The sequence below is a fragment of a genome, unplaced genomic scaffold (genome assembly GCF_019419815.1).
Source record: "Pyrus x bretschneideri cultivar Hongxiangsu unplaced genomic scaffold, Pyrus_bretschneideri_v1 Contig62, whole genome shotgun sequence".
Lineage (NCBI taxonomy): Eukaryota > Viridiplantae > Streptophyta > Magnoliopsida > Rosales > Rosaceae > Pyrus > Pyrus x bretschneideri.
The window spans coordinates 459,431-479,392 of record NW_025999801.1 but is presented as its reverse complement, the minus strand read 5'-3'; the positions used below and the strand labels follow the sequence as shown (position 1 = coordinate 479,392).

The window sequence follows — 19,962 nt, the reverse complement described above, 5'->3', positions numbered from 1 at the left end:
AGAAATGGGAAGAGGGACAGTAGAATCGAGAGAGAAGGTGACACTTGCAATTGACAGAGACAAAGGAAGTCAACATGCTATAAAATGGGCTGTTGATAATCTTGTTACCGGAGGCCAACATCTCATCCTGCTCCATGTCAAACAAACAACACCGGCGGTTTCTGCTGTATCCCAAGGGGAGGAAACTGAAAATGTGTACAAAAAACCAGTTGACCCAATAACCAAAGAGCTGTTTCTTCCATTCCGTTCCTTTTGCAGCAAAAAGCTTGTGAGTCGTGCTCCTAACCAATTAGTTTACGTATTATTTTGTTTCTTGATGCAGTTTTTGATCTGCAGGTTGCTTAACTTGATCTTTGCTGCAGATAAAATGCAAAGAAGTCGTGGTTGAGGCTGCCGATGTACCAAAAACCTTGATCAACTATGTTATCTCTAATTCAATTGAGGTTCTGGTACTTGGAGCACCCACAAGAACCGGCCTTTTCAAGTAATTTTTTACTTTCTTCCTTCTTTTTTTGATGTGGTTTCTTACTTTTTATATTTCTTCTTGTTCTTATCTAAGTGAGATTTGGTTATGCATGCATGTTCTAATCTAACCTATCAAAGAAACAATGAGTCGTTCTCTAAATAGGGTTTACGTTCCTATCACCGCGATTAAAAATTTGTATTGTCCATTTGATAATCGTTTAGGTATCTGATTATCATTGTCATCGCTCTCTGTTTATTAACACTATGTATGTTCGCCTGTTTATAGTTATCTAACAATAAGATGAGAATTTGGATGAGTAAAAATTTTCAATTCGACTAATTTTGGAATATAACTCTTTGACTGAGTGCCTAAAAACCGGATAGTTTAAACAACATTACTGATGATCTTAATGTCGTCCACTCTTTGCTCGAAAGCAACAGATCATTCAAAACAACAACAGATGTCCCAAGCTTCGTGCTAAAAGGGATACCGGATTTCTGCACTCTCTATGTCATTGGGAAAGGAAAGATCTCATATATGCAAACTGCTACCACAGCACCACCCCAAAAAGCACATAACCAAATTCAAAAACAATCCAGCAGAATTTCGGAAAATGGTGAACAATCCATGCGCAAACAGCATCCCAGGGGTAAATTTGTTTCTGTTATTATACAACTGATCAAGTTATTTCCCCACTCGTTCGATGGCAGGATTTTTCTCATTACTCATTCAAGTGTCTTTGATTAATACAGCATTGGAGAGGAGGACGCACTCTTCACCCCCTTGCCAGCTGATGCATCATGACACCGATGAAATCAAGTAATTAACCTCATACGCACACTTTGATTCTGTGAAACAATAATAAGTATGCTGATCACTGATGCAATAACCGATGAGGATACTGAGCTAATAAAAATGATGCAGATCACCATTCGCAAGAGGAGGACGATCTTCAATGAACCACTCATACGACCTATCACCAGAGAATAGTGATATATCATCTGTGAGCAGCGGAAGACCAAGCATTGATCACATGTTTCCTTCCTTGTACAATAGTGTGTCATCGGGAATAAGCTCCCAACAATCAATGGGCTCGGAGTTTGACAGCATAAGCTCTGCGTCATCTTACTCTAGACACCAATATATTGACATGAGCGCCTCACCATACGGATTCTCAACATCCTCATCGGAAAGTGGAAGATCATGGTCATCGTCACAAAACGTGGTAAGACAAGACAATTTCCCACCATAAGTAACTGGAATTAGCAGACAAGTTGGTAATTTAGATTATACAAATAGCAGCATTCGATTTAACAAATTTTGAGCGAGTTTGAGCCTGTACGTAGAGATGGTTGAGAGTATTAATGCATAGTTTTTTCTTGAAAATAAAAGGAGGAAGTGGAAGTTGAGATGAGGAGGCTCCAGCTAGAGCTCAAGCAAACAATGGACATGTATAACGCGGCCTGCAAGGAGGCAGTCGCATCAAAACATACGGTATGATGTGGACGTGAAATCTTATTTGAGCATATAATATAGAAAACTAATTCTAACATGCATGAATTGTAATAACATACCGTGATATATAGGCAAACCGATTGAAATCAGAAGAACAACAACGATTACATGAGGCACGAATAGCAGAGGAAGCTGCATTGGCACAAATAGAGAATGAGAAAGCGAAATGTAAGGCAGCCATTCAGGCAGCAGCGGCAGCTCAAATGATTGCTGAACTGGAATCCCAAAAAAGGAGGCTTGCAGAAATGACGATTCTTGGACAAGCTGAAGAGAAGAAGGGAACAGAAGCAACGGCATACAGTTTCAGGTACAGGAAATATACAATTGAGGAGATTGAAGTAGCAACAAATAAATTTTCACAAGATCGCAAGATTGGAGAAGGAGGCTATGGACCAGTGTACTGGGGTGAACTGGATCACACACAAGTAGCAATCAAAATTCTACGTCCAGATGCAGCGCATGGTCGTTCACAGTTCCAACAAGAGGTTTGTGACTTTTTACATAAACACGTGATACAGTTTTCAAGCAAAATTAGTATACAACTGCTTTGATACCAATTTAGGATGTGAGCATCGAACTCTAAACCAACTGGTGATAGGAGAGAGAGCCCTAAGATCACTTAAACAACTAAGGCGAAGCTCCTTTTTTCAATAATGTGGGACAACTCTCAACGCTGACAACTCTTTGACTACGCAGATCGAAGTATTGAGCTGCATACGACATCCAAACATGGTGCTCCTTCTTGGAGCTTGCCCAGAGTATGGTTGTCTGGTCTATGAGTACATGGCTAAGGGGAGCTTAGAAGACTGTCTCTTCCAGCAAGGTAACAGTAAGACCCCGGCTATTCCTTGGCAGCTCAGGTTTCGAATTGCTGCAGAAATTGGCACTGCGCTTTTGTTCCTTCACCAGACGAAGCCAGAACCAATTGTACACCGTGACCTAAAACCTGGAAACATTTTGCTAGACCATAACTATGTGAGCAAGATTAGTGATGTAGGTCTAGCCAGGCTTGTCCCTCCATCTGTACAAGACTCTGTCACTCAGTACCGAATGACATCAACAGCTGGAACCTTCTGTTATATCGACCCAGAGTATCAACAAACTGGCTTGCTTGGAACGAAATCTGATGTCTACTCACTCGGGGTCATGTTTCTACAACTAATAACAGCGAAATCGCCAATGGGTTTGACTCATCATGTCGAGCGAGCTTTGGAGCTAGGGACCTTTGCCGAGTTGCTTGACCCTGCTGTTCCTGACTGGCCAGTCGAGGAAGCCACCAACTTTGCCAAGTTAGCCTTACAATGTGCTGAAATGAGGCGGAAAGACAGACCTGATCTTGGGAAGGTTGTGCTACCTGAACTTAACAGATTGAGAGCATTAGCCGAAGATAGCATGCCTGGTGCTGGTGGTGGTGGAGTATACTCACAAAGACATAGCAAAAGCTCGATGTCCTCATGTGATCAAGTGAGTTGTTTAACCTAAATATTCTAGCTAAGCAAGCAATATTGTACTTAAACAGTCACTGCACACATAGATGATTCTGTGTCTGAATTCTTTGGATATTTTCCTTAAATTCATTTTAATCTTTCGTCTTATGATGTTTAGGATGTGCTAAGCGACGTCCATCAACCACTATCTGGGTACGAGAGCTAAAGGAGCCTGTCAAGCACACCATCAAATGCGGGAATGGAGATTATAGAATCCCATCTTCAGACTTCAGCAACAAGAATTTTCAATTTTCTTGTATATAGCACGTGATCTTATGGCACTATATACGGATAAATCAAGTATTGATAGCATAATTATCTCTTATATATAGTAGAGATTTATTTATTTATTTCATTCTTTAATCCATTAATTAAGAACGATCCACTCAAATGCCTCGCAAGTGTAATCATCTGTTCTTCTTTCCTCTTTTGTTCGAAGCTCAAGTGCACTCCTCTAATGAAATCATATCCATACTAAACATAAATCTTCACTTGTATGGGATTTTTTCTTCAGAGAAGGAAGAGAGGGAAACCCACTTATACTGGTCTACTCGTAACTGCAGTATCGCTGTTCACTTGTAGGTGAAATGTCTTACGTTCAACTCTCATAATGGTGATTATTGGAATCATTTCAATATAGTAGCTAACACATGAACTTCCGAAAAGTATGGGTTCTACCTTGAAATTCATAATCATATACCAGAAAATCAGAAATTAGATCAACTAGGGGGACTAGCTGATCGCGTTCTGATTCTTTCTCTCTTTCCTTGTTCATGACTTGCATCATTCCAAGTAAGTAAACAGTCACTAATTGAATATTTGGTTGTATTTATTTACTACGCTCACGGCTATGCATATAAAAATGAAATAATAAGCGCATCTTAGCATCCACAACAAAGTTGCAGTTGTTTAGTAAACAAAACAAAACATAATTACGAATTTGGCAATGCATTCTCTTCTTCTTGACACTCAGAAAATATTGGGAAAAAAAAAAAAATCCAAAGCCAAAGGCATACTGTAGGCAATTAATTTGCCTCTGTCACATCCCCGCCCGGGCCACCACGGTCTCGATTCCACTGTAGCACGATATTGTCCGCTTTAGGCCTCGACCACGCCACCGTAGCATGATATTGTCCGCTTTGGGCCCCGACCACGCCCTCATGGTTTTGTTTCTGGGAATTTAGAACTTCCCAGTGGATCATCCATCCTGGGATTGCTTTTGCGCGAACTCACTTAACTTCGGAGTTCCTATGGAACCCGAAGCTATTGAGCTCCCAAAAAGTATCGTGCTATGTAGAGATGGGAATATATATATATATATATATATATATATATATATATATATATATATATATATATATATATAAGGCTTACAGGATCCTCACCCCTGGGCTATGTGGGATTTTACAGCCTCCATCTCCACGGCCAAAACAACCACTGCACATGATGCTGTCACAAAACTTGTACCACAAGAAACATGGCCCTGTTATGAAACTACAACTGGGTGATTATTTCATCACCGGAAGCAGCCCAAGAGGTGTTGAAGACGAACGAGGAGATCAGTTTCACACATAGATCAACCTCAAGTCAAGTGTATGTATATGCTGCTCAAATAATCGCATATGACCACTAATTCAAGCATTGTGTTCTCCCCCTACAATGAATATAGGAGACAACTACGAAAGATATGGAACCTTATCGAAGTAGGATACCAAACTGCCCCTAAAATTCTTGAATTAATGCCGGCATTGCATACAAATTCGCAAAAGCTTGGATTCGTATCTTTCAGATTTTAGGCCAATTGCGACGTGTTCAGATTTAAGATAAAGGAGAAAAGAAACCACCACTTTAAAATACTCTGTATATATATATATATATATTTACTTACTGTACAAGTAAGTACTATTAATATCTGCACACCTCTGTTTAATTATTTATGTCGCTTGATACTTCTTTGATTTATTCAATCGAAAGACTCAAAATAAACATATGGGGAGAAAACAGGTGTGCAGTATTCACTTCCAATAACTAATTGCAACTTCATATTTTCAGGACATTTTCTCTGCTGCAGGCTGTGAGAGTTGACCAGCAACGAAATTGGCAATGTCAGAGCTGCTAAAAATCCCTAATTAATGGAGAAGTCACAATCAGAGGCAAGACAACCGTTAAAAGGAAAGAACAAAATCGAAGAGCTTGAATACTTCTACTTGAAATTAGTCATCAAGGAAACTTTTCGATTACACCCTGCACCTGCTGTCGATCATATCATCCCAAGACAAGCAAGGGCCAAAGTCATCATCAATGCGTATGCAATAGGGAGAGATTAAAAATTTTGGGCTGATCATCCTGAAAACGCTTTCAAAACCATGGACTTTAAAGGAAACAATTTTGAATTGCTTCCTTTTCCATTTGGTGAAGGCAGGAGACTCTGTCGAGGAATATCATTCGAACTGCCACTGCCCACATTGAACTTGGATTTGCTCAAATATTTGTACCACCTCAACTGGAAACTTGCCAATGGGATGAAACTAGAAGCCCTCGATCATGATGACTGAGAATTTCGGAATAACAACTAGAAGAAAGACCAATTTGCATTTGATCGTCACTACACTTTCCTTTCCGTAAATGAGATCCAGTAAATAATATATAGGTTTTGCCTATTGCACTAAACTCTGGTTTTGGTGCAATCTTATTGAAGAAAAGGTGGTGAACTTCTAATCTAAGCTTATCCACCTTTTCTTCCATTACAAGAACCAGAGTTGAACTGAAGCTTTCTTTTCTTTGTGGGATCTATTTCATCAAAGGATTGAAAAATATTTATGACTTGTACCAAGCGTCAGGGTAAAGCCCTTCATATTAAGGTTCTTGAACATGAGGATTTATTGTTGATAAACAAAGAAATAATGTGGTATGAGTTCTCTATATTGAATTCTCTATTTACATTGTATTGCTATTAGAGATGGACAATTGAATCCCGAAAAGAAGGGGGAGGGGGAAGTCATTATACAACGGTCAATGCCATGGCCATTGCTGGAGCATCAGCTGCTGTTTCAATTACTGAAACTTCACCCGGGGACAGCAACAGCTTGGTATAGTGGAATTCAATTTGTAGCCGGTGATGGAGAGGTATTGATGTCATCAAACCCCTCTTAAGATCCGCCAGCAATCCCCTTATTGGAATAGCAGCAAGAAAGCTCTTAATATACTCTTTACAGCAGTCTTTTCCTTTCCACACAATCTCCTCTTCTCTATCTCCGTCTTTCGAATCTTTCTGGCTCACTACAATTGCCCCTTCGGCTTTTGTTTCCTTGGAGTTGTTCGGTTGTAATTGGTCTCTCTTTTTCTCATCTGCTGTTTTAGTACCGCTTGGTAATCTTTGTATTTTCGTGTCTTTGTCAAATTTGAGGATATAAGCGTGGTTGCAGCCTTCATACAGCCTCTCCCCCAATGTATCAATTATGTAAAAAGCATGCTGCTCTACCTTTAGGACAAAGAAATGGTCATTCCAACTCACAATGTAGACTAACGGTTTGCTGTCCCATGCACATTCTGATGCAGAATGGCTGATCTCATCCCACACACTATCGAAGGACATGGCACCATCAAGGAAGTCGAAATCCCTATTTTCTAGTCCCTCAGGATGGAAGAATCCTATGAAAGATTTCTCTGGAACTAGAGAAAGAGGACGAACTTTAGATTGAAAAATGGTCTCAAGATCGAAGTGCTTGTCAGGGAAATGCTCTATGTAGGCCTCATTATTGCAGAGAGCTCTCCACTCTGATGATCCATCTCTAATCAGGCTGTCGAATTCAGACTTGATAGGCATCTCATTCTGGTTGGATTTCAACCAATCTGCAATGACTGCAACCAGGGCCGTGCACGCACTCTCTCCAGCAGCACGTTCACTCCTTTGATCAATTGAAGCAAAAAATACTTGGATGTGAAGCTTCATATTTCCATCACGGCTTATCACTTCCTTTTGCTGCCAAGTTCCCACAGAAAAACTTATCGTCCCCGAATTCAGATACTGAACCCTCTGTTTCACGAGACTTTCAGAATAGAAAGAAGAAACAAAAGGTTTCAGAAAAAGGATATGAAAATAGTGAATACAAAAACTGGACATTTTCAAAAACAACAGGGAGAAGTTGAACATGTACCCCAAAACTGGACTCATCGGAGGAGCTAAGCTGCCTGCGATCAAAGTCAATATCATCGCCACCCTCTTCTCCATAATGTTTCTTCAGAAGAGGCTCCTCTTTGGTCTTCGGAGATCTGAAGCTCAATTTCCTCTTCCTCCAAGGTAGGATGCTTCCCTTTGAACTCCACCAGAAGGTTGGCCTGTGGACTGGTGCACCAGAATTGTCAACATGCGAGCCGCCTGCTAATTTATGGTTGCTATAGTGGATCCAAAAATCATCCTCATCCTCAATGTTAGTATTGGAGGAAAACAAGGCTCCAGCATAGTTTGCATATGCTATAGTTTCGTAGCTGATTGACTGTCTGCCACTAGAATCGTCCTTACTGCACTCTGATTCCTCTCCAGCATCATCATCAAGTGAACTTGTGTCAAATGGATAATTGGACGCAGCATCCTCGCTTCGATTGGAACTCCTGCTATCAGTGCTACGTTCCTCGCGGCATGCCTTGTTTGATTTACCAAATGAAACATAATTGGTTAGGATTTTCACCTTTCTCAGCCCTGCTTTAAGAGCAGAAAACTCGTCTTTTTGTGCGGAAATAGCTTCATCAGAATGCAAGGATCCCCGCATGGTCTCTGAGAGTTGTTGAGTGGCTCTCAGTTCCAATAATCTGAGAGAGATCTGTAATTATTGTTGAGGAACTTTGCATAAGATGAAATATTCAGATTCAGAAAAAGAGTACTTGAGCACAACCCAAAAAAGTGACATGAGAAAACCAGTTGAAGAATAAAATAGTCTAACGCACACATAGGCAGTAGTACATACAGACAGTGATGGGATAGTCTCTGAAACCCCAGTAGCGACATTAACAGGAATGTTGAGCCCGAATTCCTTTCCGTCAGACACTGCTGAAGCATATTCCGCGAGGTTCAGTGATGCAGTTCCAAAGACACTGACTCTGTTTCTCACTCCTTTGTTTTCAGCCTGATTCATTAAACCGAAAAACAATCACAAGATCGATGTGACCACAGTTCGTGAGAAAACTTAACAAAAGACGGAAGCACTAAAATCAAAAACCGTAATTGGAAAATTAACTAGTGAAGGAAAGCTAAGTCTATGGAAACCGATACGTATATGAGGTTCTCAATATTCAAATAATATGTCTTGATCATTATGTTCCAATATTCTTGAGAAAACAAGTTCAAAACTTATAAGCATATTCTTATTTCAATTAGATTCCATTCTCTAAATACAATTAACCCACAAAATACACATAAGGTAGCATAAAACGTTTGAACTAGTCGTGTATGTAAAGACGACGACTAGTTGACAGAGAAGGAAGAAAGAAATAAAATCAGATTACTACTTGTCAACTTGATTCAGAACACTACGTAGCTAGCTAGTCCTTTTCCTGCTCATACCATTCCGCCAGTGAACTCTTGAATCGGTACTTTGTCATGTTGGTTTGGTAACTAAAACGAATATTCTTGTATTGATCTTGTTGTGCCACCTTCGCCTTCCTTTTTTAGATTGTTTTTTGGGGATCGATGGATGGATAGTTTACTAAATCATTCTCAGCAAGGAAAAATAGGGTGCTTAGGACTCAATATGCAGGCTCAAATTTCATACAAAACAACCAATTCTACGAGTTCCCCTCTTCGTAAATTAGAGGAGATTAGAATATAATTCAAGTCAAAACCGAAGCGAAGAGAAATAAAACTTTCATTTCTTCTGTCACCAATAGTCAACCCATCAATCTAAAGTATATGGAGAAACAGAGAAACTGGAAAGAAAAAAAAATATCATCAATCCTCAAAACAAAAGCAAAAAAGAGTTGAGAGGAAGAGAGACTGACTGACATTGCAGAGCACTGTAAATGCAAGCTCCCATGTAAAAAACAGAGGCTCCCCCTCCTCCTTGTAACCCGAAAAGCGACATACACTCGTAAACTCCTCATCCCACTCGACCGCCCCATCATCGCCAATTCCACCTTCTTTGGTGAAATTCCTCTTGACAGGAGGCGCAGAGCCGAGTCTCAAGGACTTCTTCTGACCCTTCCACTTAACCTCCACCACCAACGCTCTTCTCTCCTCCACCACCTCCTCCTCCAATTCCAACCCATGTAGCCTCCGTACAACAACGACTACAGTATATTTCTTGGTGGAAACTGCTGCTGCCGGCCATGGTGGCCACCTCATCATCTTCTTCACCACCATTGTCCTTGGATGTCAATATTACCAAACTCGGCTGATTAAAACTGAAATTTCAAGATATGGGTAATCAAGATTGAATTCAAATATCCGCTAGTGGATCATTATAATTATAATATAACCTGCCGTGCCGTTTGTAGAATGGACACAAAAACTTTAGAGAGAGAGAGAGAGAGAGAGAGAGAGAGAGAGAGAGAGAGATGCCTGTTTCCCGACGGCAGCAAAAAATACACATACATGACACACCTAAGAACCAACGTCTCTATTTCTGTTTTTAGTTACAAGCGGAATTTGCAAACGGGTCCTTGCACTTGCGCATATTACTACTCTCACCCTGTGTTCAGTTTCGTGTGCGTAATTTTGGTATCATTTGCCTCTCTGTCCGTTATTATTTGTTTCCCTCCAATTTAGCTAATTCTTTTGCAGTTAGTGACATTCCTAGAATCTCTGGATTCTAAATCTTTAGAGATTCTCTAAATCTGTAAAGATTCTCATAAAAATTGTTTTTTTTTATATTTTATATTTTATATTTTTAATATAGGAGGTATCCAATTAGATATTGAGCATTCTTGTGAGTTCGTTTAAGGTTCCAAACATTGGTCGCTTCACTAGACCCACCGTGTTACATAAGGCAAATATTGTATAATTGTTTGATTTTTCGCAATTTTTTCCATTCCTCGGTGTAAATAACCCAATATTTATTCACAGTCAATAACATCTTCATCATCTAGAGTAATGATGAGTCGAAGAACACCATGCATTGATGGGTGGTGAGGGCCCATATTGACTATCATGAGGTCTTTTCTTGTAGCCGGTATATTCATAGGTTCCCCCCCCCCCCCTTTTTAAGGTTAAAAACACAATCGTTAAAATTATTTGTCAAATTTCACAGGCTGCAGCTTCATACACTATATATATAGGGTCGGGATTGGAAACACACGCTTTGGACACATATTTTGACAACTATTTTGTAAGCCCCCCTTCATAAGGTATTTCAACGATCCGAACCGTCTATATTTTAATACATCATTCATAGAGTATCCTTAAAAAAAAAAAAAAAAAAGATAAATATAAAATCATTAAGACATTCTTTTTATAGTAAAGAAAATGAACGAATATAATTCTATAAAAGAACATTAAATTTAATCCAATGGTCAATATTGGCAAACATAATCTTTTAGAGAATACCTAAAAATTAGACCGTAGACGGTTTAAATTGTTAAATATATTACGAAGTGAGTCGTACAAAAATACGTGTGTCAAAATCGATGTCAATATCATGTCTCCTAATCCTAAACCATACATATATTATATTTACTATTACTTTAACTCACATTCTTTTCATTTGAGTTCTTACTTTCTAGCTGTTTTTTTTTTTTTTACAACAAATAAAAGAGTCAAATATTTATAATTTAAATTTTTTAATTCATGGTCCCATTAATAACCATTAGAATAAAATAATAAAATACATATTTGACACATTCATTGAAAAAGAAAAAGATTTGGTACTTGTATTCAATTTGTCACATCAACCATCAAAGATAATTTTGACATTATTTTTTATATCTCATTTGAAGATGCTCTGAGATACATTTAAGAAAGAAGTGGGTATGAATAAATGAAAAAAAAAAAAAAAAAAAACTAATGAAAAGGATTTGAAAACTTTGAGTTTTAACGATAAGGACAAAATAAAAGTAAAGTGAATAGTACCAGGATTGACTTTTTAGTGAAAAAATATGATTTTTCGTTAAAAATAAACAGTACCAGAAGCTTTTTCGTTAAAGTTTCCAAAAAAAAAAAAGACGAAGACATAAGTGGGTCCCACTTCATGTCCTATTAACCTTTGAACAACAGCAATCCTTGTATTCACTCACCATGTTTTACCTCTCACTCACCGTTTTAATATTTTAATATTTGTTTGCTCCATCTATTTGTCTTCGAAAAAGAGTAAACATTTTAAAAACCAAAAAAGTGTGTGAAAGGGAAATTAGGGAGCGTGAAAATCACCACCCAAATAAAAACATGTTAGAAAATAGGGTAAAATACAAAAAACTACCTCAACTATTGGGGTCACGACAGTTTCATACCTCATCTTTTAAAATTGACAATGTCATACCGCATCTTACGAATTTGTGACAATGTCATACCTCCGTCAAATTTTCTGTTAGTTTTTCTCTTAAGTGCTGACATGGCAAGAGATGGGGACCACTTTCTATTAAAAAATTAATAAAATATTATTAAAAACTAAATTTTTTTAATATTAAAAAAAAAAAAAAAAAAAAAAAAAAAAAACCAGAAGAAGGAAGAAGAAGAAGAAGAAGAAGAAGGAGAAGGAGGAAGAAGAGCAAAAAAAATTGAAATTGGTGCAATTTCCAATTTTTTTTTTTTTTTTTTTTCCTCCTTCTTCGGTTCTTCCTCCTTCTCCTGGAGGAAGGGGGGGGGGGCAAGTGGGGTTGGGTTTTCAAAATTTTTTTTTTCCTCCTCCTTGGGGGGGGGGGGGTTTCAATTTTTTTTTTTTGTGTTAAAGATTCAGCAGATGAAGATGGGTAGAGAGAGAGAGAGAGAGAGAGAGAGAGGGGGAAGGTTTTTTTTTTTTTTTTTTTTTTTTTAACTTTTATTTATTATTTTAATATTTAAAAAATATTAAATTTTTTTTTTTAGTTTTTAATAATTTTTTAATAGAAAGTGGTCTCCATCTATTGCCACGTCAACACTTAACAGAAAAACTAACAGAAAATTTGACGAAGGCATGATATTGTCATAAATTTGTAAGATGCGGTATGACATTGTCAATTTTAAAAGATGAGGTATGAAACTGTCGTGACCCCAATAGTTGAGGTAGTTTTTGTACTTTACCCTAGAAAATATGACTAAGGTACCACCACAAATACTAATCAAGAGATTTGTTCCCACCAAAAAAAAAAAAAAAAAAAAAAAAAAAAAAAAAATTATTTCGGAACAGGTCTCACCAAAATACTGATCAACTGACAAACATGGTGGCAACAACATATGCAAATGCAAACAAACATGAATCAGATTCTGAACAAGGGAAATTGAATTTGATACAGTTATAACATGTATATTAGCAGGTCCCGTACAAAACTAGCGCCGAAGAACTTGATCTGTACTAATTAAACCGTAAATGGACAATTAGCGTTGAGATCGAACCAGCACTGAAACTGCTAGAATCCACTTCCGTTTTTCTTTCCTAAACCAACATTTTTCTTGGTCTCCTAATGAAACTAAGAATCCTTAACCTTCTTGTTTTCATTAATGAATGTTCCCACTGATTTGAACCATCGCAAAAGATTACGATGATCTTTGACATAAAGCCATGCTCGAAGAAATGGAAAGAGACTTTCACTCACACCCCGCTCTTCTAGGTAATTGTGGAATGCATCCCTCATCGTTTCATTAAGATCTCTGTCAGTTGGAGAACAATTCAACCCAAATATACATCAGTTTTTCATGCATAAAGCAGAGCACATGACAGATTTAATTTCTAAAAAGCCAATAAAAAGTTTACAAAAAAGAAGAAAGAAATTCAGCAATGCAGACCCATTACAGAGCAGCAAGGAGGGATACATCATTTCCAGCAAAAGCATATGGCAATGACACACTACCAAAAATACATAAACGATATAATATAGGTTAGAATCGTTGGATACTAATCTACAGTGAAAGAAGCTGTTAAACATATATGCTTAGGGAAATGATTTTCACGAACCCTTATTTTTTCTTGCCACTGGACTGAACAAAACAAATGAGAATCAAGGGCTAAATCACTACCGATATGCTTAAGGACTAAACTTGAGCAATATGCTTAAGGACTAAACTTGAGCCAATATAACTTTCACCTTGAATTACAACCAGAGACAACAACTATCCACTCACAAAAATATAGTCATCGTTGAGCTAGAGATGTTTCCAAGATCAGCAATATTAATGTATTAATAACAGATTTAAAATATTCTTGTTTATTTCGTTGAAAAAACAAAATTTATGTATTCTATACACTGATTATTGAAATGAATAAATCTATGATATTCTCTTGTTCTATTTTATTTCTTTTTTATTCTTTCAGTGTATCTATCTATATCAAATTTCAATGGTCACAGTTTTTAACATATAGATACTACTTCAAATCCAAAACTTTCGCTTCTCAATTAAAAGGGAATAGAGGAAAAGAGATTCACAGACAGAATCATAAAGTCATCCTGCCCAGTGTGGAAGGAAAGCATATCCATATTTCAAAATTAGCATCGATAGTGGGCGGGCTGCTTTTACAGAACATACCCAAAAGAGACGGTTTCTCTTGAGTATGCGTACATAACATCCAAATGGACATTTTTTTTCTTTCTGGAAAAAGAAAGGGAAATTAAAAGTAAGCTCGCTAGCAAGCAACACCAAAATAGTTCGTTCTTGCTGGGAACTGAAACCTGCTTCTGTAAATATCGCTTACATAAATTTCTACATGCATTAATTACAGGTCCAGTTGGTCTTCTTCTTAGGCAGTTACCAAATAATTGAAAAGCATTGTCGTTATAAAGGCTACTGAATATACAATTTTATGCCTTTTTTTTTTCAGCAAAGCCACATCCACATCCTATCAAACAAAAGATATAGAACAAGAAACCCAAGTACTTGAGTAAGATTCTTACAAAGTCTGGCTCCTAGTTCCATTTTATGCCAAGTTGAAGCATGTAAGTTTGATATTTCCGGCCCCGATTAGAAACTAATCATGTCAACAAATGTACATTCCATCAACTTATCATTCAAATACCACAATTTCTCTTAAATACCATGAGACGGAAGACTATTCATTCAGACTAACCTAATCACCCGATTAATTAAAAATCCCAAACTTGCTAGCAAAAGAACATTACCCACAACAAAATCGTAGTTACTCTCGGGGTTTTAAGACAATTTGCCTAGTTTATTTCTCTTTTATACCCAAATGCAACCACAAACAATGACATACATTCCAAATTGTACCAAAACCCCAAACCCTAAACCCTAACTGGCAAATTGGCAATTTTGATTTTATTAAAAAAGAGGAGGAAGGAGAAGAGATCTTACTCAAAAACAGGGCCATTATATGTGGAAAGAACATCACCAGAGCTCGATAAATCGGCGATTTTGCGCAATGAGACAGAGTGAATTCCCAAAGCATCCGGATACAGGGCACAAAGAAAATGTAGAGACTCCTTCTGCCCGGGCTTTGAAACATCGAGGTGTAGGAACAACTGGTTCGTGTCATCGGCATCGTCGTCTTCTCCGCCATCGCCAGGAATAATATTTGCCATTCGCATCACCGATATGGTGATCTCCTCCCGGCCGAAAATCCGCTTGAGCGCGGGGCCGTTGCCGTCGAGCGAGCCCTGGACGACTGTGAAGGGCGAGGGAGGGTTGATTTTTGGGGGAGGGTTCATTTTCTGGACATCGAGATAGTGTTCCTTGAGGGAGCGCAGGATAACGGAGTCGACGGCGGCGGAGGGGGATGCGGTGGTTGAGTGGGGGCGTGCTATCGTGCGCCATGGGTGGTGAAGTGAGCCGAAGCGTGTTGCTGCTGCTGTTGCTATGGCTTTCCTCCACATTTTCGTCTGTGATTTCGGCAGTGCTCCCACCGTGGCGGTGCCGGCTTCTTCTTCTCCTAAACTCTTAAGCGGCTTTTCTTCAAAGTTCGAAACCCTTTGCCCTTCCTTTTCTTTACAGTGAAATAGAATTACATAAATACCCTTTTAATAAGCAGTTTCTAGTTATAAAAACAGTAAGGCGCCATATTTGTCGATTTGCCTATAAATCTGTATAGAACTATTAATTTCTCCCTTAAATTTTGATTTTACTTTATTATTCTCTTAACTTTTATAGTTAGTCAATTTTCACATTGAACTTTTAATTTCAGCCAATTATTTCCTAAACTTTCAACCCCCCGGGACACTAGATTTTAAAAAATTTCATATAATTTTCCATCCATTTTGATTACGTTAACAACACATGACAATTATACGGGGCAAAAAGAATGGAAAATTGGATGAAAAATTTAAAATCCAATCCTAGTGGGGGAGATTGGTTATTTAAAAATTTTTAGGAGGTTTAGGGGGAAAATTGGCTAGTTACCAAAGTTAAGAGATTAATCAACTAAAATTAAAATTCATAAGGAAAATTGGCAGTCCTATACAAGTACATGAGGTAAGCCTACAAATACCTCTAAAATAAAAAACGCACGACTTGCAAAAGAAGTTGTTTGGTTAATAAAACGCCAACGCATATTAATTTGGAGCCCAACATAAGCTCCAATTTTCCTTCAAAACCCGTTTGGACAAGAAAAACTCCAGAGGTGGTTTTGAAGTAAGATCCTTGCATTGACCCTTGGCTGAACCTTAACTGCCGTGCCGTTGCTGGATGGTTCCGATTTTGATTCGATGGTAGACGAGATGAAAAGAAAGGGAGCACTTCAAATGATGACCTACGTATAAGCATTGGGGTTATCTCTAATAAGTTATTATGTCAGTTTATAATCTGTTTTTTTAGCTGATAGGATGACTCAGAAACGCTTTTGGTTACAGTAGGATTTGTTTACCAGCTAGATAGCAAGTTTGTAATCTCGTCGGAGGTCGATGCAATGATTCAACGCTTGTTTTTCAGCTTGGGTTTGGATGCACCACAGAACATATGGTATCAATAAATGATTGTGTTATCTCTAGGTAGCCTTTCCACACACGTCTATTAATGCGAGTGGATGTTGTGCGTATTTTGATTGCGGCGAATGTTTTTAATCAAACTGCTCTCCAGTTTAGTGTTCATCTGGTTTTTGTGTTTCTTTGAACTAGTGTGTTCTGCCACCTGATTCACAGTCGCCATTGTACTGTCTGGGAGAGTTGCCCAATGTTTTCCAGATGAACTATTTTGTTCTGTAGAGTAATAGTTTTAGCAAAAAGCTTTTCCTTCCCCAATTTCTAAGTGTTTGGAAGAAAAATGGCAACAGAAATACATCGCTGCTTGCTTGGTCACTTTGCTATTTGTTTGAAACTTGGAATATGTTATAAAATGGAAACACATAAGTTAATAACTTAAAATTGCAGGTTATGGTGTGTTTGGACGAGGGTTTTGCAAGTAAAAGGGATTTTAAATATCTCTATCTAATGCCTAGCTTGTGGGGTGTTTCTTACTAATTTAGTCTCTTTTTTTAAGATACTTGGTAAACCCCTTATTCCAAACACAACATCAACGTTAGAAGAGGCCTTAAATTCTCATCTTGACTCTCCTAATGATAAAATATGGTATACGGACGGCTGAAAAATTACATGATTGTTTTGTTATTATTATTACAAGTGACTTTCCATGTTAAAGGGAAGAGGGGAGGGATTGAACTCAAGACGTAGTGGAAAAATTGGATGCAAAAAGTGAATGTGGAGTGAGATGCCACACCAGGTAGCACGCCGAGGTTAGGCATATCTTGGTCTGCGGGGCTTGGGTTAGACCCAACCCCAATCTGAACATCAATTTTATATTAGCTACCCAACCATGGTGGATGGGGAAACCCTACTAACCTGAGGGCTTAAGGGCGCACTTTGTTTGATTTCAAACAAGGTGAACAAACCAAGACCACCATAACCTCACCTGGTTAGGCTTCATGCAGGCAACCAATCACATTAATGCCCTGCTAAGTTATAAGCCCACGCTACTAGGCTCGGCAATATCATAGCATTATGTAAATCCTTTTAAACATATTTAATATCTCATATCTCTCCGATATGGGACTTTAGCAATTATCTAATAACTACTTTCCCACTTACCACGTAATGAAATTCAAAATTCAATACAAGGTGATCGATAGAAAAATCTAATATTAATTTCCAGGTGAGACATAGTAGCCCTAAAGATTAAGTGTCTCTCGTTATAATACCAACTCCTACATATTTACTTCGAACTGAAGCCTTGCGACTCAAGGAACAAAAGTACCGACAATACGGTGATTTTGATTTCTTCTGTAAATCGTGACGAGAATGCTTGATCGTCCTCTTCATCAGTGCTTCAGTCGTCCCTAGCTTTGTGTAAAACTGTAACGAGTTGTTCTTCCGTTCTCGAGATAAATTCAGCATTTGGAAGATGAAGAGCTGCATGATATTCCTTCTCGTCGAACTCCGGCTGTTTTAATGTAAACATGTAAGTGTCAGTAGCTGATCTTACAAGGATGAGCCCTAACCTATCATTGGTTAGTCTTTCTCTTAACCTAACCTAAATGAAACTACTGCTACTAATTTTAGGGTTAGAATAATCCAGAACATGTCTTAATTAAACAGAGTAATGTGTATGAACAATCTACCATTTCCAATTATTTTAAAAAATACTCATTAGTCACCAATATATTCTACGAAAATGCATCAATAGTTTACATACGTTTTGAGTTCAAGTGTTTAACTAAACGAAGAGAGAAAGGGTGTAAGAGTCAAAGTTGAGTGTAAATTAAGGGAAGTGATTTTCACGTACTTTTTTTTCTTTTCTTATAAATCTTTGTTTATTTATGGTCTGTAGATTGAATAAATCATATGAGCATCAATAGACATAATTAAACAAGAAAAAAAATCAGTGGATTCTCCTTCCCCCTAACAATTAACTGTTTAACCTGCTAACGCTATTGTGTGTAAAAGAAAAGACATAATTAAATAAGTGCGTGCAGAAGAGAAAAGGAGTGTATAAAATGCTTACCTTGGAATTATGGCTGAAGGAACACTCTCTTTGTTGTTTCTATTAAGAAGAAAAAATGAGTATATGGCCTCTGTGTGGTATGGAGGATTGAATTATAATGGATAAACAATTATTTTTAAGGTACGTTGAAAGAAGAAATGAAAAAAATGAAAAAAATTTGGCTATCTTGAAAGTGAAAAAATGAATTACTCAAGAATAAAAGTTATAACATCCAATTCTTTCCAAAATGAGAAGATTGGAAGGAAGAAGTTTATTTATGTCTTATCCTCTCCTAACCCTCTCAAAATTCACTCCTTAATAATATGTTTTAGCATTGAGGTTATCTCTTATAAGTTTTCTAAGTTTATAATCTGTTTTAGAAATACGATGACTCCGAAACGCTTTTGGTCACAGTGGGATTTGTCTAGTAGCTAGATAGCAAGTTTATAATCTCGTTTGAGGTAAACGATGCAATGATTCAACACTCGTTTTTCAGCTTGGGTTTGGATGTATCACAGAACATTGCTATCAACATACGATTACATTATCTCGAATTAACTAGCCTCTCCGCAGACGTCGGTTAATGCGAGTGGATGTTGTGCGTATTTTGATTGTGGCTAATGTTTTTAATCAAACCGCTATCCAGTTTAGTGGTCATCTGGTTTTTGTGCTTCTTTGAACAAGTGTGTTCTGCCACCTGATTCACCATCGCTATTGAACTTTCTGAGAGATCCCAATATTTTCCAGATGGAACCTTCTGTTTCTGTAGGGAAATGATTGAGCAAAAAAGCTTTTCGGTTTCCCCAATTTCTAAGTGTTTGGAGAGAAATGGCAGCAGAAATACATTGCTGCTTACTTCGTCAATTTGCGATTTGTTTTTAAACTTGGAATATGTTGTAAAACGGAAACACATTGATAAGTTAATATTGTAGGCTATCTAATGCTTTGTAGCGCGTTCATTACTAATCTAGCCTTGGTCTTTTAGAAACTTAGGGCTGGTTTGGTATTACTGTGCTTTGAAAAAAAACTGCTTCTGCTGTGCTGTGTAAATAAGCAGCTGTGAAATAAAGCAGCTGAGTGTTTGGTAAACTTTTTTGTAAAAGTGCTTTTGAAAAAAAAAAAAAAACAGTATTATAGTGTTTGGTAAACTTTATGTAAAACAGATGTGAAAAAAAACCGGTTTTTCAAAGCTGGGTTTTGCAGCTTCTTGTTTTTGGCTTTTTTTCACCCAAAACTGTGAAAAAAAGCTAAAGCTGAATGTTTACCAAACACAAAAACAGCTCCCAGCTTTTTTTTATACTAGCTTTTTTCAGAATCACCTCAGTACCAAACCTAGCCTTAGTAAGCCCCTCATTCCAAACACATCATCAACGTTCTTTGTTGTGCGTTCGTTACTGATTTAGCCTCTGTTTTTTTAGATACTTAATAAGCCCCACATTCCAAACACAACATCA

General features: G+C 37.7%; 3 protein-coding genes across 3 annotated transcripts; 1 reads left to right on the top strand and 2 right to left on the bottom strand.

Moving 5' to 3' along the window:
* The first annotated feature begins 4 nt into the window (after positions 1-4).
* Positions 5-3,634, top strand: LOC103933630 (U-box domain-containing protein 52-like). The gene is made up of 8 exons (XM_009343319.2): positions 5-268; positions 363-484; positions 907-1,115; positions 1,411-1,691; positions 1,859-1,960; positions 2,053-2,466; positions 2,678-3,445; positions 3,587-3,634. Exons 1-8 carry the CDS (start codon positions 5-7, stop codon positions 3,632-3,634), a joined length of 2,208 nt encoding a protein of 735 aa, XP_009341594.2.
* A 2,673-nt stretch (positions 3,635-6,307) lies between these two features.
* LOC103933605 lies at positions 6,308-10,017 on the bottom strand. The gene is made up of 4 exons (XM_048572648.1): positions 9,467-10,017; positions 8,433-8,591; positions 7,633-8,288; positions 6,308-7,538 (listed from the first exon to the last, which is right to left on the bottom strand). The coding sequence occupies exons 1-4, from the start codon at positions 9,821-9,823 to the stop codon at positions 6,470-6,472; spliced, it is 2,241 nt and encodes a 746-aa protein (XP_048428605.1). The 5' UTR covers positions 9,824-10,017; the 3' UTR covers positions 6,308-6,469.
* A 3,273-nt stretch (positions 10,018-13,290) lies between these two features.
* Positions 13,291-15,532, bottom strand: LOC103933604. The gene is made up of 2 exons (XM_048572597.1): positions 14,897-15,532; positions 13,291-13,436 (listed from the first exon to the last, which is right to left on the bottom strand). Exons 1-2 carry the CDS (start codon positions 15,412-15,414, stop codon positions 13,379-13,381), a joined length of 576 nt encoding a protein of 191 aa, XP_048428554.1. The 5' UTR covers positions 15,415-15,532; the 3' UTR covers positions 13,291-13,378.
* Between the last annotated feature and the right edge of the window lie 4,430 nt (positions 15,533-19,962).